The sequence below is a fragment of the Pongo abelii genome, chromosome X (genome assembly GCF_028885655.2).
Source record: "Pongo abelii isolate AG06213 chromosome X, NHGRI_mPonAbe1-v2.0_pri, whole genome shotgun sequence".
Classification (NCBI taxonomy): Eukaryota; Metazoa; Chordata; class Mammalia; order Primates; family Hominidae; genus Pongo; species Pongo abelii.
In genome coordinates this window covers 125,153,025-125,179,726 of record NC_072008.2, presented here as the reverse complement: position 1 = coordinate 125,179,726, position 26,702 = coordinate 125,153,025, and the positions used below count along the sequence as shown (strand labels likewise).

The 26,702-nt window shown below is 45.6% G+C and overlaps 1 protein-coding gene and 1 non-coding gene across 2 annotated transcripts in view; both read right to left on the bottom strand.

Annotated features, from left to right (window-relative positions):
- SLC25A43 (solute carrier family 25 member 43) overlaps window positions 1-26,702 on the bottom strand; it is a 49,067-nt gene that overhangs the window by 19,262 nt on the left and 3,103 nt on the right. The window contains exons 2-3 of the mRNA XM_024240413.3: window positions 21,943-22,184; window positions 18,295-18,467 (exon numbers count right to left, since the gene is read on the bottom strand). Coding sequence (XP_024096181.1) covers window positions 18,295-18,467; window positions 21,943-22,184 — 415 coding nt within the window. The remainder of the gene's footprint in view (window positions 1-18,294; window positions 18,468-21,942; window positions 22,185-26,702) is intronic.
- Window positions 4,867-5,030, bottom strand: LOC112131207 (U1 spliceosomal RNA). Its single transcript, XR_002913338.2, has one exon. It is a non-coding gene; the product is annotated as a U1 spliceosomal RNA (small nuclear RNA).

Here is a 26,702-nt window from a genome sequence, read left to right as displayed (position 1 = left end):
AAAAAAAAAAAAGATGTAAGACACATATGCCCTTTGACCAAAGCAAAAATTCTAGGAATTTAGCCCAGCAGTCCCTAACCTTTTTGGCACCAGGGACTGGTTTCGCCGAGGACCATTTTTCCACGGACAAGGGGTTGGGGGGAATGGTTTTGGGATGAAACTGTTCCATCTCAGATCATCAGGCATTAGATTCTCATAAGGAGTGTGCAACCCAGGTCCCTTGCACACACAGCTCACAATAGGGTTTGCACTCCTATGAGAATCTAATGCCGCCGCTGATCTGACAGGAGGCGGGGCTCAGGCCATAATGCTCACTCGCTAGCCACTCACTTCACGCTGTGTGGCCCAGCCAGGTTCCTAACAGGCCATGGACCAGGGGTTGGGGACCCCTTTTTATCCTACAGATCTATTTGCATGTGCGTGAAAAATGTATGTAACAAGGAGATTTGTTACAGCATTGTTAGTAATAGCAGAAGACTGGAAATAATCTAAATGTCCACCAATCAGGGACTAGTTAAATAAATAGTATATCATACCGTGGAATACTATGTCATAAATGAAAAATATGTGGCAGCTTTATCTGGATTGATGTGATAGCATTTCCAAGATACATTTTTTTTTTTTTTGAGACAGAGTTTCACTCTTATCACCCAGGCTGGAGTGCAATGGTGTGATCTTGGCTCACTGCAACCTCTGCCTCCCAGGTTCAAGTGATTCCTCCGCCTCAGCCTCTTGAGTAGCTAGAATTACAGGTGCCCACCCCCACGCTCAGCTAATTTTCGTATTTTTAGTAGAGACAGGGTTTCACCATGTTGGCCAGACTGGTCTTGAACTCCTGACCTCAAGTATTCCACCTGCCTCGGCCTCCCAAACTGCTGGGATTGCAGGCGTGAGCCACCGTGCCCAGCCGAGATACATTTTCAGGTGGAAAAAAAACAGGGCACAGAAGAGTGTATGTAGTGTGCTGCTGCTGACCTAAAAACAGAACATAAATGTACAAGTTTATGTGGATCTTTGCATAGACCATCTTTGGAAAGATACAGGTAAGAAACTGCTAACAACAGTATTGACTCACAGGAGAGCTGAATGGCTAAGGACAAAGGTTAGAGAGGTTTACTTTTCAGCATATACTTGTTGCACCTTTTGGATTTTGTATCATGTGTATGTGTTACCCACTCAAAAGACAGAATACTTAATTTTAAAAGGGCATCAAAAAGGAAAGACCAGAGAAAGAAAAGGAAAAAAATTCATAGGGAAAAGAAAAGAGTCTTCGAGCTGGAGCACACAGGAAGGAGCTCAGAACCTTCTGCATGTTATCTGGAAACAACTTGTATCTTCTGTGGATGTGGAGGACAGGACCTGATGACTAAGCTGTCCAATTCCCAAACCATCTGAGGACATATATGTGGGGGAGGTGGTTGTGGCAGGAGGCTTCAGTCTTTTGGCAAATATCCAATAATCAAACAAAAAAAAAAAGCCAATCATATTGGAGTAAACGAACCTTTCTGTCCTGTGAACCACATGACCCATGTTTCTCTTGGCATAGCCGGGACCCAAATAGTTGTCCTTGTACAGCTGGGAAGCACCCGGGCTTTGCAGCGGGAACATTGGTACGAGTGGGTGTAGGCAGCTGCCCGCCAGCAAGGCAAGCCTACAAGCTCCCCTTGATCCCCTCCAGCGTGAATGCCTTCCGATTCAGTGGCAGGCTAGAGGGCTGACTAGCTGCTCAGAAAGCCTGCGATCACAATGGGGGAAGCAAGCAAACCACAGTAGGTTAGTATTCAGCTTGGACGAAGAAAAGAGAAACAGCCAGTTCCTGTGTGGTGATTGGGGGTGGGGGTTTGGGAAACCCAAAGTGCAGCTGGGCCCGACTGCAGAAAGCAATTGCCATGCAAGTGAGCAGAGCTGCTGAGGCCTGGGTCACAGGCCTGGCATGTGCTGCCTGCCGTGCCAACTTTGAAAGTGTCACCTTGCCTGGGGGAGAGATAGGGTTGGGAGGGTGAAGGAAAAGATTTGGCAGTGACAGTTCTCAGAAGGCTGGGAACATACAGACGTGTGCAGTGCTTGCACATGGAGCCTGTCTGTAAAGCCTGTTGTTACGCTAACCAAACCAAAAAATTCTGTACGAACTCGATTCCTGTCGCTGCTCATCATTAGCTATACATATCCAGGGTCTATTGAGGTTCTGTGACCCCAGCTCATTTGTGTGTTTACGGTAATCATAGGAAACATGGAAACACATCTGGACTGGCTTTTTTTTTTGAGATGGAGTTTCACTCTGTCGCTCAGGCTGGAGTGGTGCGATCTCGGCTCACTGTAACCTCTGCCTCCTCGGTTCAAGTGATTATCATGCCTCAGCCTATTGAGTAGCTGGGACTACGGGCACGTGCCACCACGCCCAGCTAATTTTTAAATTTTTATTAGAGATGGGGTTTCGCCATGTTGGCCGGGCTGGTCTGGAACTCCTGGCCTCAAGTGATCCACCCACCTCGGCCTCCCAAAGTGCGGGGATTACAGGTGTGAGCCGCCGTGCCCGGCCTTGGACTGGCTTTTATGGTTCTAATCAGGCCTTCCATGCTGTGCACAGATTCTGAAGTGATGCTTCAAGAACAATAAACATGGCATCTTAGCATTATTGGGAGTACTTATTATGGGCCTGGCTCTGCATTTGCACTAAACGAATTTAGCCTTTGCTGCAAGTAGATGAGGTAGGCACCATTCTTACCCTCAAAACAGATGAGGAAGATGAGGCTCAGATGGGTTATGTGGTGTACACAAGTTCACGCGGGAGTAAGGGGCAAGGCTGGTATCCAAAGCTCACACTGTTACCCACTGAGCTAGTCTGCCCATTACAGCCTCAAGAGGAACACAGCCGTCGTAGGCAAATAAGTGACAGCTCTGTGGAAAAAAGGAGGTGAAAATTGGTGCTTCCTGTGAATGCTCCCAGCCAGCTGCGGGTCCTCCCTGTTGACAGCAGACCTTTCCTGGGACCTTTCTCTCCCTTTCCCTTATCTCCCTCTTCACCTCCACTTTGAGGTGGGGAGTGAGGGTGGGAAGATCCTATCTTAGGTGCTGTTACTGTTTAGCTGGAGTTCAAAGAAGCCTGCTCAGCACAGGGTGGTCATTTTGACTCCCAGATCTTTATCTCTTCCAAGGAATAAGCCAGCTCAGGTCAGGGGAAGAGGACAGAATGATTTTACACTAAGTGGAGTTAGGAAGGCTCTTCCCCATGCCTTCCTTGCCTTCCCTCTAGGGACAAATCTTGTTTCCATGCTCAACAGCTGCCATCCCTAAAGTATTTCGGGCACTCTATACCTTTTGAAAAAAAAAAAGGTGGGGGGGAGACTTTTCCTTTCCTTTCACTTTAATGGTGATGCTCATACAGAGCCACCTTGCCTAAGGGATGTCCAGACAACTACCTATATTTGAAAAGCATCTTTTTTTTTTTTTCCTGACTGCTAACGCAATGCTACTCAGTTAGAAGAATTTGGTTCACAAAGGGGCCAGACCTAAAAGTAAGATGACAGCAGGGAGTTGAAAATACAACAAACGAAAGGTAAGGCTCCACTCCTCTCCCACTACCCTGAAGGCTCAGAACCTAGCAGTGTTTGTACCTCTGGACAGGTCATTTGACTCTGTTAGGCAAATAGAACTCTGTTTCTACTGAGAGTAGATGCTATGCCAACCGGGAAATATTGAAGTAGGCAGAAAACCTGGAACTTTGTTAGCACCTCCTCGCAGGGATAGTTATAACAATTTACTCTCCCGTCCTGGGGCTTTGCTTCTGCTCCCTGCCCTGCCCCCTGTGGTAGGCGGGCTTTCTTCCCAGTCCCTCTGAGCAGTTGTCGTTCAAGGCTGGCCAAAGGCCTGTGGCTACTGAATGGTCTATGCCTGTGGCTCACTGCTCATTACGGCTTCTCAAGTCAAAGCAACAAGTAAGGCTTTCCACTGCCAGACTGCCAGGGACTAAAGCAGACCCCAGGACAGCCCAGTTTTCCAAAGATTTTTTTTTCCTCTCTCTAACTTGAGTTAACACATTCCCTGGCCAAAGCCAGGCTCGTTATGCTGAGTGTTTGTGTCCTCCCAAAATTCATCTGTTGAAATCCTGACTCCCAGGGTGATGGTTTTAGGAGGCAGGGCCTTTAGGAGGTGATTAGGCCATGAAGGCAAAGCTCTCATGAATGGGATTAGGGTCCTTTTAAAAGAGATGGAAGAAAGCTAGCTCCCCCTTCCACCATGTGAGGGCAAAGCAAGAAGGCTCTAGGAAGCTGGCCTTCGCCAGGTATCAAATCTGCCTTGACCTTGGACTTCTCAGTCTCCAGAACGGTGAGAAATACATTTTGGTTGTTTATAAGCCATCTAGTTTATGATATTTTGTTATTGCGGCCTGAACGGATTAAGACAAGGCTATGGCCTGTCAGTTTCTGAGCTTGCAAAGTATTGATTTTCTCAACTCCTCTTGCACTGAGGCTGTGGACTCCCAATATCAAGGTTTGGTTTCCCGCTCCCTCATCCTGTAGTCCCACACCTGGGGCAAGGGAACTAAAGTCAAAATGATCCAGTTACCTCGCCTACAGGATTAGGCTCCTGTACTCTTGGTGAATAAAAAAAGGGCCTGAGGAAGGAGAGACATAGGTTCAAGGCCCAGCTTTGCGACTTACTTACTAGCTATGTGATGGTTGGGTAAGTGACTTACACCTTGTGCCTTGTTTCCTCATCTATAAAATAGGAGTACTAAGAGTACTTATTTCATAGTGTCAATAAAGACAGTTAAATGGGATAATAAACTGCCTTGTATATATTAAGTGACCAATAAGTGGTAGTTATTATTATATTATTATAATTTCTTTCTTTTTTTTTTCCCCTCAGGGGAAAGCGCAAACGCAGTCCCCCACTACCACAAATTATGCAGTTGAGTTTCCCACATTTGGGGAAATCAAAGGGGTCAGCACATCCAGGGGGCAATGGATAAGCCTCGCCCTGGGAAAACCACCTTCATGATCATGGTATCTCCCCTGCCAGGTAAGTATATATTATTATAATTTCTTAATCACAGGGAAGGCTTTCTTGTCATCACTTCCCTTAACATAGTTTACCCCTATCCTTATCCCTGACAAAAACCTCCCCAACAAAGTACAGCATAGATTTACATGCATTCATTCAAATCTGGTCACATTTACAGAAAGCAACCAACTAACAAAATACAGTTGACCTTTGTTTTTCTTTTTTTTCTTTTCTTTCTGTTTTTGAGACAGAGTCTTGCTCTGTTGCCCAGGCTGGAGTGCAGTGGTGCAATCTCAGCTCACTGCAACCTCCACCTCCTGGGTTCAAGCGATTCTCCTGTCTCAGCCTCCTGAGTAGCTGGGATTACAGGCGTGTGCCACCATGCCGGGATAATTTTGTATTTTTAGTAGAGGCGGGGTTTCACCATGTTGGCCAGGCTGGTCTCAAACTCCTGACCTCCGTTGATCGGCCTGCCTCAGCCTCCCAAAGTGTGGTGATTATAGGCGTGAGCCACTGCGCCCGGCCTACAGTTGACCTTTGAACAACATGGATTTGAGTTGTGCTGGTTCACTTATATGTGGATTTTTTTCAATAAATACAGTCGGCCCTCTGTTTCTGTGGGTTCTGCATCCACAGTCAAATTTGGGATGCGGGACTTGTGTATAAGGAGGGCCAACTTTTTCTGTCCACAGGTTTCACAGGGCCGACTTCAGGGCTGAGAAATGAGTGGATTTTGGTATCAGAGAGGGATTCTGCAACCAATGGCCCGCAGATACCTAGGGACGACTGTATAAATTTGATGGTGCTATGATTTGTCAAGCACTTCCAGCCACCATACAAAGCACCAGGAGGCTGGAATGAAGAGGAGGTGTAAATCAAAATGGTGTCAAGAATTTTTCCTTCTGTCCTTTTAGCATATTTGTCTATTCGGAAACGTTAACGGCTGTTTGCACTGAGATGCATAGAACCTGATTGCTAGGGTAGGAGATGGAAGACAGTGCATTCTCAGAGCCAAGTGCATAGACAGTTTTAGACAGGGGACATGCAGAGGTTTTCTTAGGGCAGCAGGTTGAGCAGGAGGCAGGCTTGGGTGTTCTTACCTTCATCTTGGGTAGGTACAACCACACGGACTTGGGACTCACCCAGCAGACAGTGAGATCTCCTAAGCTGTCCCTAAACTTCATTTTTAAACAAGTATTAGATGTCTGCTACATGAGGCTGCGTGTTGTCAGGATATACAAATGTGTAAGACATACTTCCCACAGGCAAAGAGTTTGCAATCTAGAGGAAATAAGGGACACAAAAGATTATAACAAAAGGAAGCATGTGGCATGGGCCATAAGACAGCTCTAGCAAGAGTGAGCCATTCAGGAGCGGGAGACCACTGCTTGGGGAGATGGGAGAAGACTTCAGGAGGCAGCTTTGATAGTGAGGGAACAGCAGGGCAATAGTGTTAAGATGGGAAGAGGTAGGGCATGGAGAGAAGTGCCATGGAAAAGAAACTGGCTGGATCAGAGGGCACGTATAGGCTAACAGCATCATTTACAAGGGGTTATTTGGCCAGGCACAGTGGCTCATGCCTGTAATCCCAGTAGTTTGAGAGGCTGAGGCGGGTGGATCACCTGAGGTCAGGAGTTCGAGACCAGCCTGGCCAACATGGTGAAACCCCATCTCTACTAAAAATACAAAATTAGCTGGGCGTGGTGGTGCATGCCTGTAGTCCCAGCTACTCGGGAGGCTGAGGCAGGAGAATCACTTGAACCCAGGAGGTGGAGGTTGCAGTGAACCGAGATTGCACCACTGCACTCCAGCCTGGGCAACAAAGTGAGACTCTGTCTCAAAAAAAAAAGGGGGGGTGGGTGGTATTCACCCACAAAGCTCTTAGAACAAAATAACTATGCCCTTGGGGGTTGGGTGGGGGACAGTGAAAATACGGCATCTGCAGTTATTAACTGAGTAGATTGTTAGTTAACTCAGCTTCTCTTGCCCCAGAATCCCCTCTGAAGTGGGCTGGAGCACCTCCATTGTGGTTCTACAAAGGCAAAACATCTACCTTGATCCATCAAGATAGGACAGCTGTTTTGGGGATGGGAAAAGCCAACTCATTTCTTAAACAACAGGTATGTGCTACAGTAGGTCAGAAGACAGCCATCACTGAGACAAACCTCAGTTGAGCCTTTAAGAAAATTGGGACAGATGTTCCAAGACAGAGGTAACTTCATGAACAAAGGCCTGGTGACTGGAATGTGAAATGCACTTAATCTTCAGGGCTTGGGAGAAGGGGCTAAGAAGATTAGTTTGATGAACTTGGAGGCTTGAATAGAGCAGAGGTCATACAAATGTGTGTTTTGTTTAGCCCAGCCAGTACTTAACAATTTTCATTTGCCAGCAGTGAGAAACTGGGAGATTTTACATAAAAATCTGGATTTTAGACTCTTTTGAAAACTGGGCCTACATTTCTAAATGGCATCCGTCCTTTGGAGAAGAGGAACTGGCCACAGCCTCTACTGGCTCTCTTTATTCCTTTCTGTTATCCATATTTAGATGCAAATCACATTTTGTGAGCACAGTGAAGTTTAGCTCTCCAGAATGCTTTTGAAAGCCATGATGGCTCAGAATGCATTTGAAGGCTTTTTTTTTTTTTTTTTTTGAGATGAAGTTTCGCTCTGTCACTGAGGCTGGAGTGCAGTGGCGCAATCTCAACTCACTGCAACCTCCACCTCCTAGGTTCAAGTGATCCTCCCGCCTCAGCCTCCTGAGTAGCTGGGACTACAGGCACCTGCCACGATGCCCAGCTAATTTTTTTGTGTGTGTTTTAGTAGAGACGGGGTTTCATTATGTTGACCAGGCTGGTCTTGAACTCCTGACCTCAAGTGATCCACCCACCTTGGCTTCCCAAAGTGGTGGGATTACAGACGTGGGCCACCAGGCCCAGCCTGAAGGCTTATTCTTTACAGGGTGAGTGTATGTTATCTGGGTTTCCCTATATTCTCTTTTTCATGTTACTTCCAAGTTTCTGCAGGCATTTGTTTTTGTAACTTCTTATATAAAGGGCCTCTGTGCAACAAGGATCGCACAGTTGGTAAGGGAAACATGCCAAGCCAAGGGGCTCAGCCTTTTTTCTCTGGGGACAATCAAGAAGGACACAACAGGCTGAGTACAGTGGCTCATGCCTGTAATCCCACCACTTTGGGAGGTCAAAGCGGGAGGATGGCTTGAGCCCAGGAGTTTGAGACCAGCCTGAGCAACATAAGGAGACCAGGAGACCTAATCTCTACAAAACATTTAAAATATTAGTCAGGCATAGGTGGCGCATGCCTGTGGTCCCAGCTACTTGGGAGGCTGAGGTGGAAGGATTGCTTGGGCCTGGGAGGTTGAGGCTACAATGAGCTGTGATTGTGCCACTGCACTCCAGCCTGGGAGAGACAGCAAGACCCTGTCTCACAAAAACAACAACAAAAAAAGGATCTAACACAGACAGATCTGAGAAAGATTCATCTGACAGAATCCCATATGGGCTGGGCTGGAGAGGACTGAAATGAGCACTGACTCTGGAGACAAGCTCCCTGGGCTTATATCCCAGCTCAATTACTGGATGGGTGAACTTGCAGGCTACAAAACCTTTTGGTGCCTCAGTTTTCTCATCTGTAAAATGGACTTAATAATAACAGTGCCCACCTTGTAGGGCTGTTGTAAGGATTAAATGAGATAATGAACATAAAGCACTTGGCACAGTGCCTAGTACATATTAATATTCAATGCTTAAGATCATTTTTAGAATTAATCCTGGAGACCAATGAGGAGATTACTGTAATAGCCTAGATATGAGCTGATAAGGTCCAAGATTAGGGTAAGAGGCAGTGACAAAAAGAAAGACCAGCATGGGAACATTAGGAATGAAGAAGCAACTGGGCTCAAGGTTAACCGGGTGAGGGGAAGGGGAAGAGTCAAACACAAGTTGTGGATTTCCAGCCTGAGTCACTGGGGCAATGATGGAATTGAAATGGAAAACTCTGGGATAACAGTGTTAGGAAAAGAAGAGGTCAGCTTGATGCATATTAAGTTAGAGGTGACAGTGGGGATATGATAGCCAAATAGTGATGTCGAGCAGGCTGTGGGAAATGTGGGACCATGGCTCAGATGGGAGGTCAGGGTTGAAGATGTAGATATGAACATGAAAAACTATAAGAGGGGATGAGCGCCCTGAGAGGGAATGAATGAAGTGACTGTGTCCAATTCAGCAAAGATAACCCGAGGTGTCAAGCATCTCTATTTGAGTAGGCTGGGGCTTCTGTTTATTCACTGACCATGTGTATTCTGCTCAGTCAGCTGTACCACTCGGATACCACCTTTGTCCTTCATCTTATGTGCTTTCAGTTCAAATGCTGACCTGGCCCAATCCTGCTTACCTTGTGAGCTGTGATGGGGTCAAAGTCCACTGGGGTATAAAGCAACAGGCTCACACTTGGTTTTATATTTGATGAAATGGAGACACCCAATATGGGCAATAGGGGAGGGTGTCAGGCAGAGTTGTGAGGGGACCGAGCATGTGTCTGGTACCTCCCTCCTGATCCTTTCAGAAGGCCTGCCAGATTCCAAGGCTCCTACATTCTCAGCTGCTCCCTGGATTTTCAGGGCAGTATTCCCCAGCCTATCTCCCTCTCTCCTCCACATGCACCTGTGCAGAGAGCCATTTTCTCAGGACTCCCTGGTTCTTATTGGGGGTGCACAGATTAATCAGATGAATTCATCTCTGTCAATATTTTACCCTTCCTACTTGTTCTCTCAGTACACTAAGTTCTGCCATCTCTTCTGGCCCAGGCCCTGGGCTAGGTGTGGGAAATAGACAAAAAGGCCAGGCTATACCTGGAAGGGCTTGACCTAAGATGCACTGAAGCGTGGAGAAGGGGATTTCAGGCAGGGTGATTGGGGTCCGTGAAAGCACACCAAGTTGGGGGCACCTCATTCCATGTGTGCACAGGCCTGACCCACCCCCCTTCCCACCAGAAGCCATTCTATCAAGACATGCACATGCATAATTGATTTACCTCTCCATTCTCTAGCATGCCAGCCAGGAGCCAAGGCAAGAAAAGGAAAAAGGGATAAAATGAGTGTAAGCATGGTGAAGGAAGGGCTCAGCTGGTTAAACAAGACTTCTGATTACTGTCATTATGTTCAAAAGAGTTCCAACCTGATGTGCCATTAAATGGGCTGTGTGTGTCTAGAGAAAAGCATATTAAGAGAAAGAGACATCCAGACAAAGGGGCCAGTCAGTGCAGGGATTGAGAAAAATTCCCTGTGTAGCTCGTTATCCAACAGACACCTGCCATTGATTTGCTTCATGACAGGCAGTGCAATGGGGAAAGCCAATGGAATGCAAATGTTGCCATTAAGTGCGCTCAGGTCAGAGCAGCCCAGTGGCCCTGCAAACGTCCCTTGTTACTTATTCTGCTGGCAAACCCTGCCTGCTCCAGTGAGGACAGACTGTTATTAAAGCCCTCTCTTCTTGGTGAATTTGGAGTGTGTGCTTTGTAGGACAAATAACAATAACAATAAAACCAACAAGTTTAGCATTAGCCTGTGGTTTCTAGGCCTCTTATTCTCCAAACCAAAGATGGATTTCAAGCAGGGATTATGAAGTTGTTAACTGGACAGAGACCACTGAACTTCAGGCTCCAATCAGGTGATGCTCAGCTACTCTCCATTTACTGCAGTGACATCTAATGGCCAGAGAAGCCCAATGCCATGTTTGCATTTAAAAGCAGCCTGCAGTTCTGTCTTGGGGGTGAATTTTTTTTAACATAGGGTAGACAAAGTATTAGTATGTTTATTAACCCCTGCAAAATAACAATTTCACTGAAACCCTAAAAGTTCACTTCCTATATCTTTGGATGACATTTATATTGTTATTCATAATTACACGTTGATCCTATTTTGTGAAAACAGTGCAATTACCTCTTTGGATTTTTTTTTTTTTTTTTTACAACCATCATGACTTTGCATCTATTTGAAACTTCTTCTTATGCTCGATATATGCATTATCTGGAAGGCTCCCATACAAGGAAAAAGATGATCAGGATTACCCCCAAATACCCCCTTCTAGTGTATGTTACCCCAGTTTATAGTGGGTTGTTGTGGTAGGGGTATAGAATGCAGATGGTATAGAATGCGGTGTTGGCTGGATTCTCCCAGATGAGGTCACTGTTCTAGCTCCCAGGAAGAGAAAGCAAAACTAAGGTTTATGGGGAAGACTGGGCCCCTTCCCCCGTCCCATTTAGATGTCATTGAACTTCATCTGAAACCCTTTTTCTTTTCTTTTCTCTTTTTTTTTTTTTTTTTGAGACAGAGTCTTGCTCTGTCACCCAGGCTGGAGTGTGGTGGCACAATCTCAGCTCACTGCAACCTCCCCCTCCCAGGTTTAAGTGATTCTCCTCTCTCAGCCTCCCGAGTAGCTGGGACTACAGGCACGTGCCAACACACCTGGGTAATTTTTTTTTTTGTATTTTCAGTAGAGATGGGGTTTCATCATGTTGGTCAGGTTGGTCTTGAACTCCTGACCTCAGGTGATCTACCTGCCTCGGCTTCCCAAAGTGCTGGGATTACAGATGTGAGCCACCGCACCCGGCCTGAAACCCTTTTTCACTGACTAGCCCTACCCCTTGAGGCTCAAGGCCCTGGTTGTTTTGGACTGGCCCACTATGGGGAGGAAGCTAAGCTGGCGAAGCCTTGAACTATGCATGAAGTGGCAGAAAGTGCTGGAGAGATGCCCCTGGCAGTGAGAAATTCTTAGGACCAGGATTTAAAAAAAATGAATAAAACACTTACAGTATATCATACTTCTTTCCTACTCTACTTCTCCCCAGATTTTTTAAAAGAAACTATTTTTTGTTTGTTTAGAGAGCGCATAATTTCCCTTTGAAGAAAACAACTTTTCTAAGGTTTGAACCAGATGAAATTGCTGTTTGAATGATGTCAACAAAGTTGAATATTGGTAATTTCATCTGGTTCAAGCTAAAGAAAGAAGACTGAAAGTAAAGGAGAGACATACTGTGTCTCTGAATAAAAGATGAAATATTTTACATAAATTACTCCAAGTGTATGGGTTTTACATAATTCCAATCATAATCACAAGGTAATTCTAAAGTTATCAGGAAGAACAAATGCCTGAAAATAATCAAGGAAATGTTGAAAAGAAAAACAATGAGGAGGGCTACATTCCACTAGACATTAAAAGGTGTTTTTCGGCTGGGGGCGGTGGCTCACGCCTGTAATCCCAGCACTTTGGGAGGCCAAAGCGGGCAGATCACGAGACCAGGAGTTCGAGACAAGCCTGGCTAACATGGTGAAACCTCGTCTCTACTAAAAATACAAAAACTTAGCCGGGCGTGGTGGCACATGCCTGCAGTCCTAGCTACTCGGAAGGCTGAGGCAGGAGAATTGCTTTAACCCGGGAGGCAGAGGTTACAGTGAGCTTAGATCGCGCCACTGCACTCCAGCATGGGCGACAGAGCGAGACTCCATCTCAAAAAAAAAAAAAAAAAAAAGACATTTTTCTAAAGTTATGGTCATTAAGATAGAGACCCTAGAATAGATATAAACATTTAGTATGTGGTAAAAGCTGCAGCACAAAGTAGTGGAGAAAAGAATTATTCAAAAAATGGTGCTTAAACAATTGGTAAACTATTAAAAAAAAAAAAAAAACTTAGATGACTGCTTCACATCCTGCACCAGGAAAATTCTTTTTTTTTTTTTTGATATAGGGTCTTGCTCTGTCACCCAGGCTGGAGTGTGGTGGCACAAATATGGCTCACCTCTACCTCCAGGGCTCAAGTGATCCTCCCTCCTCAATCTCCCAAGTAGCTGGGACTATAGGTGTGCACCAGCTACAGGTGTGCCCAGTTAATTTTTGTATTTTTTATGGAGACGGGTCTCGCCATGTTGGCCAGCTGGTCTCGAACTCTTAGCCTCAAGTGATCCTACCTATCTCAAACTCTCAAAGTGCTGGGATTACAAGTAGGAGCCACGGCACCTGTGCACCAGGTAAATTTTTCTTTTTTTTTTTTTGAGACTGAGTCTTGCTCTGTTGCCCAGGCTGGAGTGCAATGGGACGATCTCAGCTCACTGCAACCTCCATCTCCTGAGTTCAAGTGATTCTCTTGCCTCAGCTTCCTGAGTAGCTGGGACTAAAGGCACGCACTACCACACCCGGCTAATTTTTGCATTTTTAGTAGAGACAGGGTTTCACCATGTTGGCCCGGCTGGTCTTGAACTCCTGACCTCAGGTGATCCGCCCACCTTGGCCTCCCAAAGTGCTGGGATTACAGGTACAAGCCACTGCACCCTGCCACACCAGGTAAATTCTAAATGTATTAAAATGTTAAGTGTAAGGCTGGGCACAGTGGCTCACGCCTGTAATCCCAGCACTTTGGGAGTTTGAGATGGGTAGGATTGCTTGAGTCCAGGAGTTTGATACCAGCCTGGGCAACATGGCAAGTCTCTGTCTCTACAAAAAATACAAAAATTAGCTGGGTATGATGGCCAGGCACGGCGGCTCACCCCTGTAATCCCAGCACCTTGGGAGGCCAAGGCGGGCGGATCATGAGGTCAAGAGATCGAGACCATCCTGGCCAACATGATGAAACCCCGTCTCCGCTAAAAATACAAAAAAAAAAAAAAAAAAAAATTAGCTGGGTGTGGTGGCGCATGCCTGTAGTCCCAGCTACTCAGGAGGCTGAGGCAAGAGAATTACTTGAACCAGGGAGATGGAGGTTGCAGTGAGCCGAGATGGTGCGACTGCACTTCAGCCTGGCAACAGAGCCTGACTCCGTCTCAAAAAAAAAAAAAAAAATTAGCTGGGTGTGGTGGTGCATGCCTGTAGTCCCAGCTACTCAGGAGGCTGAGGTGAGAGAATCACCTGAGCCTGGGAAGTCGAGGCTGCAGTGAGCTGAGATCGCACCACTGCACTCCAGCCTGGGCAGTAGTGAGACCCTGTCTCAAAAAAAAAAAAAAAAAAAAGAAGCCAAGTGTAAAAATCACAACCAAAGAAGTATTTAAAGAACATATAAGTGAATAGTCATAGGATCATGGGATAGAATAGGCCTTTTAAGCAGAAAAGCAAAGTCAGAAACAAAAAATAATACTAATAGATATAATTAGATAAAATTCTAAAAATATGTACAACAAAACATCACCACTCCAGCCTGGCCAACATGCTGAAACCGTGTCTCTATCAAAAATACAAAAATTAGCCAGGCGTGGTGGCAGGTGCCTGTAATCCCAGCTACTTGGGAGGCTGAGGCAGGAGAAATGCTTGAACTGCTACTGCACTCCAGCCTGGGCGACATAGCGAGACCCTGTCTAAAAAAACAAAACAAAACAAAACAAAAACCCACCACCACCACCAACACATAAACAGCATTAGAAGCCAAATGTCAAACTGGGAAAAATACATGAAATGTATGACAAAGGGTTAATATCTTTAATATATAAAGACTTCTTACCAATGAATAGAAAAAGTTGAATATTCTAGAAAAATAGGGCAAGGACATAAATACAAAACTTACAAAGAAATACAAAGGGCCAGTGCAACCTTGCTTATAATCAATCAAATTAAAATTAAAATGATGGGATACTATTTTTCAGCTATTAGGTTCACAATGATTTAAAAAGTGACAATTAATATTGATAATTAATATCAATGAATATTGAGAGTTTAGAAGCTGAGCCACTGCTTTAGTGCTGGTGGAATTACAAACTTACAACCTTTCTGGAGTGCACATTTCATGAAGAGTCTTAGAATTGTTCATATTTTGTGACCTATAAGTCAGTTTCTAGGAATATAGCCTAAGGATATCATAGATATGAAAAAATGCAAAGGTTTTCATTACAATGTTAGTATAGCTCAAGAATTAGAAAAAGCCTAAATATTAAAAAAATGAGAAATTGTTACATATTTTTGGTACATCCATATGGTGGAATATTATTTGATAATTAAATACTTAATGGCCCAGGGAAATACCCATTACATAATAAGTGAAAAAAGGATACTAATTTTTTTTTTTTGGGATGGAGTCTCGCTCTGTCGCCCAGGCTGGAGTGCAGTGGTGCAATCTCGGCTCACTGCAACCTCCGTCTCCCAGGTTCAGGGGATTCTCTTACCTCAGCCTCCCAAGTAGCTGGGATTACAGGCACGTGCCACCATGCCCAGCTAATTTTTGTATTTTTTAGTAGAGACGGGGTTTCGCCATGTTGGCTGGGCTGGTCTCGAACTCCTGACCTCAGGTGATCCACCCGCCTCAGCCCCACAAAGTGCTGGGATTACAGCCGTGAGCCACCGCACCCGGCCTAAGGATACTAATTTTTATATACAGTGTGAACACAGTTTTGTAAAAGAAATAACCTTATGTATCTTTATATGTGTGTGAGTGTGTATATGTGTATATATGAAGGTCCATAGAAGGAAAACTATTAATCATTATAATCCATGGGTGTTGGGCTATGGGTAATTTATTTTCCTTTTTGCACTTTTCTGTATCTCCCAAATTTTCTACAACTTATGTGTATTACTTTTTTTTCATTGTGGTCAAATATACATAAAATGAACCATTTTAACCATTTTAAAGTATATGTGCATTACTTTTTTTTTTCTTTGTCTCTGTCACCCAGGTTGGAATGCGGTGGCAGGATTATAGCTCACTGTGACCTCGACCTCTTGGGCCCAAGTAATCCTCCTGCTTCAGTCTCCCAAGTAGCTGGGACCACAGGTACACACCACCATGCCCAGGTAATTGTTTATTTTTAGTAGAGACAAGGTCTCGCTATGTTGCTAAGGCTGATCTCAAACTACTGGGCTCAAGTGATCCTCCCATCTTGGCCTTCCAAATGTGCATTATTTTTAAAATTAGAAATACTTAAAAAAAGATAAGCATGCACTAAGCAGACTTTACATTTAAGCAGAAAAGCAAAGTCAGAAACAAACAAACAAAAAAGTAATAGATATAATTAGATAAAATTCTACAAATATGTACAACAAAACACCACCACCAACAACACATAAACAGCACTAGAAGCCAAATGTTGGCCAGGCGCGGTGGCTCATGCCTGTAATCCCAGCACTTTGGGAGGCTGAGGCGGGTGGATCTCTTGAGCTCAGGAGTTTGAGACCAGCCTGGTCAACATATAGTGAAACCCCATCTCTACCAAAAATACAAAAATTAGCTGGGTGTAGTGGCACATGCCTGTAGTCCCAGCTCTTGGGAAGCTGAGGCAGAAGAATCGCTTGAACCCAGGAGGAGGAGGTTGCAGTGAGCTGAGATCGTGCCACTGCACTCCAGCCTGGGTGTCAGAGTGAGACTCTGTCTCTCAAAGAAAAAAAAAAACACCAAATGTCAAACTGGAAAAATTGTGTGAAATGTATGACAAAGGGTTAATATCTTTAATATATAAAGACTTCTTACCAACTAATAGAAAAATTTTGCACCTATACTACCATTACAATGTGACAATTATCTGTTTGGACAAGGACAGGAAAGGAATGCAACCCAGACAGACGAAGTTTCAGGGAGTGGAGTGGCAGCTTTGATAAGCACCTTCAGGCTGTTTAGTGCTGAGGTAAGCGATGGCCCAGGGCAGCCGGGACTACTACAGAGGGAAAGCGGGAGCGGGGAGGGGCATTGAGCAAGTGAGAACAAGTTAGAGTCACAGGGGAAAACCAAACTTGGCTGGGACTGCTCATTTAACCTTGGATTCAGCTGACCCCAAATTAATTTCTATAGAGTTCTTCAGGAATATATTGCTTGTATAAATCAGGGTTTGCCCAGAAGAGGCCATGGAGACAGGCTAGCCTATGGAAGTGGAATTTTTTTTTTAATTTTTATTTTTAGTTCTGTGGTACATGTGCAGGATGTGCAGGTTTGTTACATAGGTGAACATGTGCCATGGTGGTTTGCTGCACCTATCAACCCATCACCTGGGTATTAAGTCCAGCATGCATTAGCTATTTTTGAATTTTAAGGGCCTGAGCAGGGCTAAGAGAAGATACAGTACCTCAGCCCTGCTAGGATTCTGGGCCTGCCCCCACTGTACAGATATAACTGTTACCCACCCAACCTTATTTGAACTAGTCTGATTTTTCTTTGATCAAAATTGGCTTATTCTAGGCTAAGTCAATTATTCACTTCTCAGTGGTCTCACTAAGATGCCGCCTTATTTTTTTTTTTTTTTTTTTTTTTTTTGAGACAGAGTTTTGCTCTTGTTGCCCAGGCTGGAGTGCAATGGTGCAATCTTGGCTCACTGCAACCATGCCTCCCAGGTTCAAGTGATTCTCCTGCCTTAGCCTCTCGAGTAGCTGGGATTACAGGCATGTGCCACCACAACCAGCTAATTTTGTATTTTTAGTAGAGACAGGGTTTCTCCATCTTGGTCAGGCTGGTCTCGAACTCCTGACCTCAGGTGATCCGCCCACCTCGGCCTCCCAAAGTGCTGGGATTACAGGCATGAGCCACCGCGCCTGACCCGATGCCGCCACATTTTAAATGCAGTTCCTTCCTCAGCGAGGGAGTCAAGGATGCTGGACCCTTGTTAGCTACAGTTCCTAGCTTATGTTGGTCCTATCCAGTCTGCTTCACTGAGGTAAGGCACAGTGAGGAAACCAAGAGTGGCATCCTTGCTGTGGAGGCAGCAAGGACAGGGAGCATTAGCAGGCTGCTTCTTTTTTTTCTTTCTTTCTTATTTTTCTTTCTTTTTTTTTTTTTCTTTTTTTTGAGACAGAGTCTTTCTGTGTCGCCCAGGCTGGAGTGCAATGGCGTGATCTCAGCTCACTGCAACCTCTGCCTCTCAAGTTCAAGTGATCCTCCTGCCTCAGCCTTCTGAGTGGTTCGGATTACAGGCGCCTGCCACCACGCCCAGCTAATTTTTGTATGTTTAGTAGAGGCGGGGTTTCACCATGTTGGCCAGGCTGGTCTTGGACTCCTGACCTCAAGTGATCCACCCGCCTCCGCCCTCCCAAAGTGCTGGGATTACAGGCGTGAATCACCGCGCCTAGCCTGGAGGCTTCTTAAAAGACCAAAAAAACAGAGGATGGGAATGAGGAGGCAGCCTGGGCTCAAGCCAACAGCTCTGAGGTTAGCAGCAGAAATGCCACAGAGTGGGGGTTTGCACAGTATTTGTGTGAGCAGTCGGAAGCTCCTTGGAAACCTGGCATCACTTGGGGTCAGTGTTCTTTGCTGTTATTACCCGACCACAAACACTACAAAGCATTCCACCCCCTACCCTACTCTGATAACTCCTCACCTGCATCTTTCTCTTCATGGTCTCAAAGGGAAAGGAGAGGGTCTGGGTCACTGCAGCAGCCAGACAGACATTAGCAAAGTTCTGTGGGAGAGAGAACTGATCTCGGGGTCCGTTCCAGATTTTCTCCAGGTTCATGTAAACAAGAAGGGAGCCAGCAGAGAACGGGAGAGCACCTGCAAAACAAGGCCAGGGAGAAGCTGCTGCTGTCTTGGGAAAACACTGGCTTGAGAACATAAATTCCTCGGGGGATTCCAGGGACAGAAAACAGGAGGGGCTCTGGGGTTGCTAAAATCCCTCCAACCCAAGGAGCATGAGGGAACTTTCTTGAGTGATGATAATGTGCTATATTTTGGTAGGGGTTGTGTCATTTGGCAAAATGCATCAAATGGTTCACTAAAGGTTTGTCCATTTTACTGGATGTAAATTGTACTCTGAAAAACAACCATACGGCTGGGCGCGGTGGCTCATGCCTGTAATCCCAGCACTTTGGGAGGCCAAGGCGGGAGGATCACCTGAGGTCAGGAGTTTGAGACCAGCCTGGCCAATATGGTGAAACCCCATCTCCACTAAAAATACAAAAAGTAACTGGGTGTGGTGTTGGGCACCTGTAATCCCAGCTACTTGGGAGACTGAGACAGAAGAATCACTTGAACCCAGGAGACAGAGGTTGCAGTGAGCCGAGATCGCACCACGGCACCCCAGCATGGGCGATAAGAGAAACGCCATCTCAAAAAAAAGAACCATACGCAAATATTGAACTCTAGTTAATGACACACATGTTGAAGGGTTTAGGGGTGAAGTGTTTTGATATTTGCAAGTTACACTGAAATCATTAAAAAAAAAAAAAAAAAAAAAAGGTGGACTGGCTGAGCACAGTAACTCACGCCTGTAATCCCAGCACTCTGGGAGGCCGAGGTGGGCGGATCACTTGAAGTCAGGAGTTCGAGACCAGCCTGACCTCGTCTCTATTAAACTCCATCTCTACTAAAATGGAAACTGCATCTCTACTAAAAATATAAAAAGTAACTGGGCGTGGTGGTGCGTGCCTGTAATCTCAGCTACTTGGGAGGCTGAGTCACGAGAATCGCTTGAACCTGGGAGGCAGACGTTGCAGTGAGCCGAGATTGCACCACTGCACTCCAGTCTGGGTGACAGAGCAAGATTCTATCTCAAAAATAAATAAATAAATAAATAAAAATAAATAAATAAATAAAATAAAAATGGACGGATAAATGGCTGGAGGGATGAATAGCAAAATGTTAATTGTAGCATCTAGATGGTCCATGGATGTATACTCTAGATTTCTTTTAATTTTTCTAGATGTTTGGGGAAAAAAAATCACTCAAGTAAAAAAGCCAGTGGGCAGCACCTCATTATGTTTTGGAGGACAGGAAGGACTGATCTCTAGCTGAGAAGGAAACATTCTATGAAAACTGGAAAGTGAGAGACTCTTGATGGTGAGGGAGGTCACCTGACCTCACCTTTGGGAATGACATGGTCATATCATGGCCCAGTGGGCACCCTACACTGTGTGGCTTCCTCACCTTTCTAAGAACTGAGATGGTGAGTAAGTAATATAGTAGGTGGCACTTTCACAAACTTCCAGAACCTTTAGGAGCCATCTTTAGTTTACAGAGGGACTAACTTTCTCCCTCAAAATGAAATTTAAAATAGGGGATAATACAAGTGAAATTGCTTATCTTTAGAAAAATGTAATGTTTATTTAATTGGCTCACCAACCTTCCATTTACCTTCATTCAGAAAATGTCTGGAAAGCTTAGGTTATGTGCCAGGCCCTATGCCAGGCGCTGGGAATCGAAAGAGGAGCAGGCTAATTTCTGGAGATGCTCATCATCGAGGAGAAGAGACAGCCAGGGCAAAGTAAGTATAACACCCCTGATGCGTGCCACAACAGGGGGGCTATATGAAATGCATTAGGTACACAAGGATCAAAGGGATTAATTTTTCCTGGGGGAGTCAGGAGGGACTTGATGAAAGAGAGAACTTTTGAACTGGGTCTTGAGGAATAAATAGGAGTTCATCAGACTTTGACAGAGTGGAAAGGCAAAGGGAACAGCATGTATAAAGGGAGTGGTATTTCCAGGAAATCCAAGTTTTTCTGAAGGGCTGGAGCATGAATGCAGGTGGAGGTGTGGCAGGAGATGAGGTAGGACAGACTGGCCGGGGCCAGGTCTGAAGGATCTGGAATGTCCTAAGGAATTTGGGCTTTCTCCTGTAGCTCAGGAGTCGCTGAATACTTTTAAGGAGAGCAGTGAAATGAGGGCCATGAAACGATGAAATTGCACGTGGAGAGATCACCTCAGCCGGGCAGCGGTGCATGGGGAAGACTGGGGCAGGAGAGACCAAGAGTGGAAGCAGGTAGGAGCCGGAGTCTGTGGGAGACCCTGAGAGTCTGAGTCGTAAGGACCTGTGGGAAAGAGGATGAGTCAAATCGACGGGACTTGGTGATTCAAGTGGGGGTGGAGTGAGCGGAGAAGTTGAAGTGATCCCTAGGTTTTTTTTCTGGCTTGGGCCACGGGGTGAAAGGAAGGTAGTCTCATTCATTAGGGAACACAGGAGGAAGAGCTAGTTTGAGACCAACGAGGACATTAGGGTTAATCTTGAATTTGATGTGCCTAGGGAGCATGGAGGTGAAGGTGTCCAACAACAGGGACTCATACTATCATTGGGAATTGGTGTCAGTCAGGGGCTAACAGAGGGCTCTGGAGTTCTATTGCTAGTTTCTCCTGCTTTCTATCTATGTGGACTTGGGCAAGTCACTTAGCTTCCTGAAGCATCTATCTCCTCATCTGTAAAATAAGGCCTCATGAGAAAGCGCATGCAATGCATTTGGCACAGTACCCAGCACATGGTAAGTACTTCCCCCCAAAAGTTGGCCATTGTTACTAAAGAGGTAGAGAATGAGGGTCACAGAATACACTGATGCTTGTTTAAGCCACTAGCATAGATGAGGCCACTTAGGGAGGGTTTGGAGGATGAGAAGCAAGCTAAAGGGGAGGGTAAAAAGAAAGCTAAGGAAGGAGCCCAGGGGAAGAGCAACATGTAGGGGCTGGCAGTATCAGACGACCCAGATGGGCCGGATAAGTCAGATAAGAAAGAGCTGCCAGAGAGATGGGAAGACACCCAGGACTTGGAGGGCTCCTGGAAGCCAAGTTTCCATAAGAAGGGGTGGTCAACCTTGTCAAATGCTGCAACCAAGTTCAGATAAAGGGCAAAAGTCTACTGGATTTTGCAATTGGGCCATAAATGTATAGCTCTGGCAAAGGTTACAAAGACCCCAGAAGACACAGTTGCTACCCTAGTTGCCCTCATGGCATATCAATATGTATGTACACTGAATACTCCTTCTGCAGTCAGATGGAGAGTGGTTAGAACTGCATTCTTACCGGTTTGCTGAGTCACCTCCACTTTCTGTCCTATTCCCCTCCCAGGGATGTAACTGGCCAAAGTTTAGGAGTGGAGTGTATGGCTATGGAATAGAATGAAGCTAATTGGCTCTATGTAGGTTGAATCCATATAACCTTGATCTCAGTAAAACTGATTTAGTGGCTCACAAAGGTATACAATACATTTGTAATTTCAGAGAACATAGCCTTTTCTTGGACCAGGTGAAAAGGTCCATCTTACCTGCAACAGTGAGGGAAACCCCTCGATAAAGAGCAAGGAACCCTTCCTGTTGGTAAATAGTAGAAAAAGCATGGAGAAGCCCCCTGTACGATGGTTCCAGCATGTTCTGCATGATCAACCGGGTTTTGATGAGGTCTGTAGGATATGTTACAATGGTGGAAACCATGCCTGCGAGACTCCCAGCCATGATGGAGCTCCACTGGGAAATGTGGCCCAGGTCATCTGTGAACAGCACAACAAACCTGGGAGAAAATAGGGGGAAAGGCCAGAGGAATCAGCTATGGATTGTGCTAGAGTTCTCTCCACTACTTCTTGAAATATTTTCCAGCATTTTGAAGTACTTTACAAAGTGAAAAGTTACTATAGTACTATGTAAGCATTCATGAATAACACATTTACATTTTTCTATATTTATATGATGCTAGTTGGCTATAAGAGATGCTCAACTTTCTTAATTTACATCTATCCCAAGTCCTTCCCACTTAAAGCATTTTCTACTTTTATCTACATAATTGTCAACCCTGGCTTGCCTGTGGGGCGTAAATGCACAGAAGTACCTGGTAAATACCAACTGGAGTGCAGTCTTTCAGTTCTGTTGAAACTTAAAAGGAACAAAATTTCTTGAAATGATAACTTTAAGCATCTCAGTAATTGCGTTTTTTTTTTTTTTTTTGAGGCAGAGTCTCACTTTGTCGCTCAGGCTGGAGTGCAGTGGCACGATCTCGGCTCACTGCAACTCCCGTTCCCCAGGTTCAAGCAATTCTCATGCCTCAGCCTCACAAGTAGCCGGGACAACAGGCACACGCCACTATGCCCAGCTAATTTTTGTAGTTTTAGTAGAGACGGAGTTTCACCATGTTGGCCAGACTGGTCTCGAACTCCTGACCTCAGGTGATCCACCCCGCTCGGCCTCCCAAAGTGCTGGGATTACAGGTGTAAGCCACCACACCCGGCCCAGAACTGGGCACTTTGGGAGGCCAAGGCAGGTGGATCGCCTGAGGTCAGAAGTTTGAGACCAGTCTGGCCAACATGGTAAAACCCCATCTCTACTAAAAAATACAAAAAAAAAATTAGCCAGGCATGGTGGCCTGTGCCTGTAATCCCAGCTACTCGGGAGGCTGAGGCAGGGGAATTGCTTGAACCAGGGAGGTGGAGGTTGCAGTGAGCCGAGATTGCGCCACTGCACTCCAGCCTGGGCAACAGAGCAAGACTCGTCTAAAAAAAAAAAAAGAGATAAAATACTTTTATTCTAGTCCAGCTCTGTTCACTTACCTTTGATTCCAAACTCTCCCTATCCTTCTCCCTCTCTCCCTAGCCCCACTCTCTAGTAGAAAAAAAAAAATTTTTTTTTTTTTTGAGACAGGGTCTCACTCTGTCGCCCAGGCAGAAGTACAGTGGCATGATCTGGGCTCACTGCAACATCCACCTCCCAGGCTCAAGAGATCCTCCCACCTCAGCCTCCTGAGTAGCTGGAACTAGAGATGTGCGCCACCATGCCTGGCTAATTTTTTTTTTTTTTTTTTTTTTTTTTTTTGTAGAGCTAGGGTTTCGCCATGTTGGCTAGCCTGGTCTCAAACTCCTGGGCTCAAGTGATCTGCCCGCCTCAGCCTCTCAAAGTGCCGGGATTACAGCTGTGAGCCACTGTGCCCGGCCTATCTTTTTAAAATGAGAGCATCCCCAGTTCCTTGGCCTTCAAACCTCCAGTGAAGAGGTGCATTTCCTGTTCTTTGAGTTGCCCATAGGCCAGGGGCTGCTGCATGAGAAGAGTGGGCATCCAGGTGAAACCATTTAAGGAGTTCTAGGCCAGCTCTTTTGCTTTCAAGTAAACACCCACTGATTAAAAACATCTCCTTCAAGCTGTAGGAGTCTTGACTTCATTTTGTCAACCTACCTTAGCTGCATTAACTGAAACAGTCATTTGAGTTAATCAGCTGCTTTTAAACATACAGGGAAGTAAAGGTGATGTGGTACTATGATACATACATTGGTTTTCACCCATGGTTCCTGGCTCCTAACTTCCCTAGTCCTTGTTATAATGTTGGGGCACTTTAGGTCTCAGGAAACAGAATCTTTCTCTCTTTGGCCTTCTCCTGCCCTCCTTTTACCTGCCCAAGGTAGGACTCTAATCTGATTGTGGGTTAAAAGATCCTCATTCCAGAGAGGGTCCTGCCCCATACCCTACAGCAAACTTGTCCAACCCACAGCCCACAGGCCGCATGTGGCCCAGGATGGCTTTGAATGTGGCCCAACACCAATTTGCAAACTTCTTAAAACATTATGAAATTTTTTTGCGATTTTTAAAATTTTTTTTTAATTTTAATTTTTTTTTTTGCTCATCAGCTATCGTTAATGTTATTGTATTTTATGTGGGGCCCGACAATTCTTCTTCTTCCAGTGTGACCCAGGGAAACCAAAAGATTGGACACCTCTGCCCTAGAGAAAGGAATGCTGCACAGAGGCCAAGAAAAGTCTGAACAGACAGGCCTTGCTGGGTTTAGATCATGTGCTTTTTGTCCAATCACATTTCTACATGATTGTCAATCATGCCTCTGTAACAAAGCTTACATAAAAACCCAGGAGGACAGGGTTTGGGAAGCTTCTGGATGGCTGAACACGTGGAGGTTCCTGAAGGGTGGCGTGCCCAGGGAGGGCATGGAAGCTCCACGCCCCCTGCCCCTTACCTCACCCTGCGCATCTCTTCTCTGTATCCTTTGTGATGTCCTCTGTAGTTAACTGGTAAACATTAACTATTTCCCTGAGTTCTGTGAGCCGCACTAGCAAATTAATCGAACCCAAAGAGGGGGTCGTGGGAACCCCAACTTGAAGCTGGTTGGTCAGAAGTTCTGGAGGCCTGGCTAGGCATGGCGGCTCACGCCTGTAATCCCAGCACTTTGGGAGGCCGAGGCGGGCAGATCACTTGAGGTCAGGATTTCGAGACCAGCCTGGCCAACATGGCGAAACCTTGTCTTTACTAAAAAAATTACAAAAATTAGCCGGGCATGGTGGCGGGCGCCTGTAATCCCAGTTACTCAGGAGGCTGAGGCAGCAGAATAGTTTGAATCCGGGAAGCAGAGGTTGCAGTGAGCCGAGATCACGCACTGCACTCCAGCCCGGGTCACAGAGCGAGACTCAGTCTTAAAAAAAAAAAAAAAAGTTCTGGAGGCCTGGACTTGTGACTAGCGTCTGGTTGGGGCCATTCTTGGGGACCAAGCCCTTAACCTGTGGCTTGATCCAACATTATGCCCAGGTAGACAGTGTCAGAACTGAATCAGAGGACACCTAGTTGGTGTACATTTATCAGAGTGTGGGGAAAACCCCACACACATTTGGTCACAGAAGTCTTCTGTGTTGAGGGTTGTTGTTGTGATGTGAGAGCAGAGGAAAAACTAAGTTTGATAGAGGTTTTTCTCAAACAGCTGGCATTCACCAGTAGACCATCTGCCTCAGTTGTACTGCCTGCCTGCCCGCTTCCTCGTTCCTCCCTCATCTCTGCCCTGGCCAGTCAAGTTGGAGGGGGACCTCAGGAAGGACAGGGGAAACAGAGGAAGTAGAAATTTTTGACTGGGGCTGGGCGTGGTGGCTCACGCCTGTAATCCCAGCACTTTGGAAGGCCAAGGCAGGTGGATCACGAGGTCAGGAGTTCGAGACCAGCCTGGTCAACATAGTGAAACCCCGTCTCTACTGAAAATACAAAAATTAGCCAGGCATGGTGGCGTGCACCTGTAATCCCAGCTACTCGGAAGGCTGAGGCAGGCGAATCGCTTGAACCCGGGAGGCGGAGGTTGCAGTGAGCCAAGATTGCGTCACTGCACTCCAACTTGGGCGACAGAGCGATACTTCTTCCAGAAAAAAAAAAAAAGAAATTTTTGACTGGAGGGGCGGTCTGCAGCAAGCTGGAACCACCTAGAAGGTGGAGTTTGAAATGCCCAAAGAAACACCATTCATTCTCCTTGTCCCACTCTTATTCCCCATCCCACCTGGTCACTTCTAGGGCATAGTTAATTCACTACCCATTTATTGAAGATCTACAATGTATCAGACCCTGTGTTAGTCCTCAGCATAGAGCCTAAGGGAGTTCAACACTTCTGACAAGGAAATGACTGGTAGGGGCAAGCGGAGAGGAAACAGGCCCTTAATTCACTGAATGACTTGATGAACTAGGAAGAGGAGCCGTATTTTATATCAGTTTCTTTTATAGAGTCTCAATATCAAATATACACAATTAAAAAGAAGAACCATAGGAAGTCCTTTTTTCACAGACTTCTCCCATCTGATACAGAGATAAATCCTATCAATTGTTCCCCTTAGAATCTCAGAGTCAGGGCAAGCAACCCTGATAATCTGCCAATGACATCATCCCAGTCCGTGCATCTTAAACTTTTAATTTGCTAGGGTGGCACTGTTCCCTTTTCCGTTCTTCCTCCCACCCCCACACATACATGCACAGAAGCTTTTTCCAGTGAGACTGGATACACTGGTGAATTGCAGCAACCCCTTCCTTTCAGCCAGCGCAGATACAACACATACCCTGGATATGTGTAATTAGAACTGCCAATACTTCAACCTAACGGGTTAGCAGCCAATGCAGCCAAACATAAGCTCATGAAGTGCTTATTCAATAAAGAAATAGTGTTGGTTACGAACAATTTCAGAGCTGCAGGGACCCAAACTAATGTTTACTAGATAAGATAGACAAGCGGTTGTGAAGTTCCGGTGGGGGGGTCTTCTATTTGATACATCTGAAAGCCACCCATTACAAT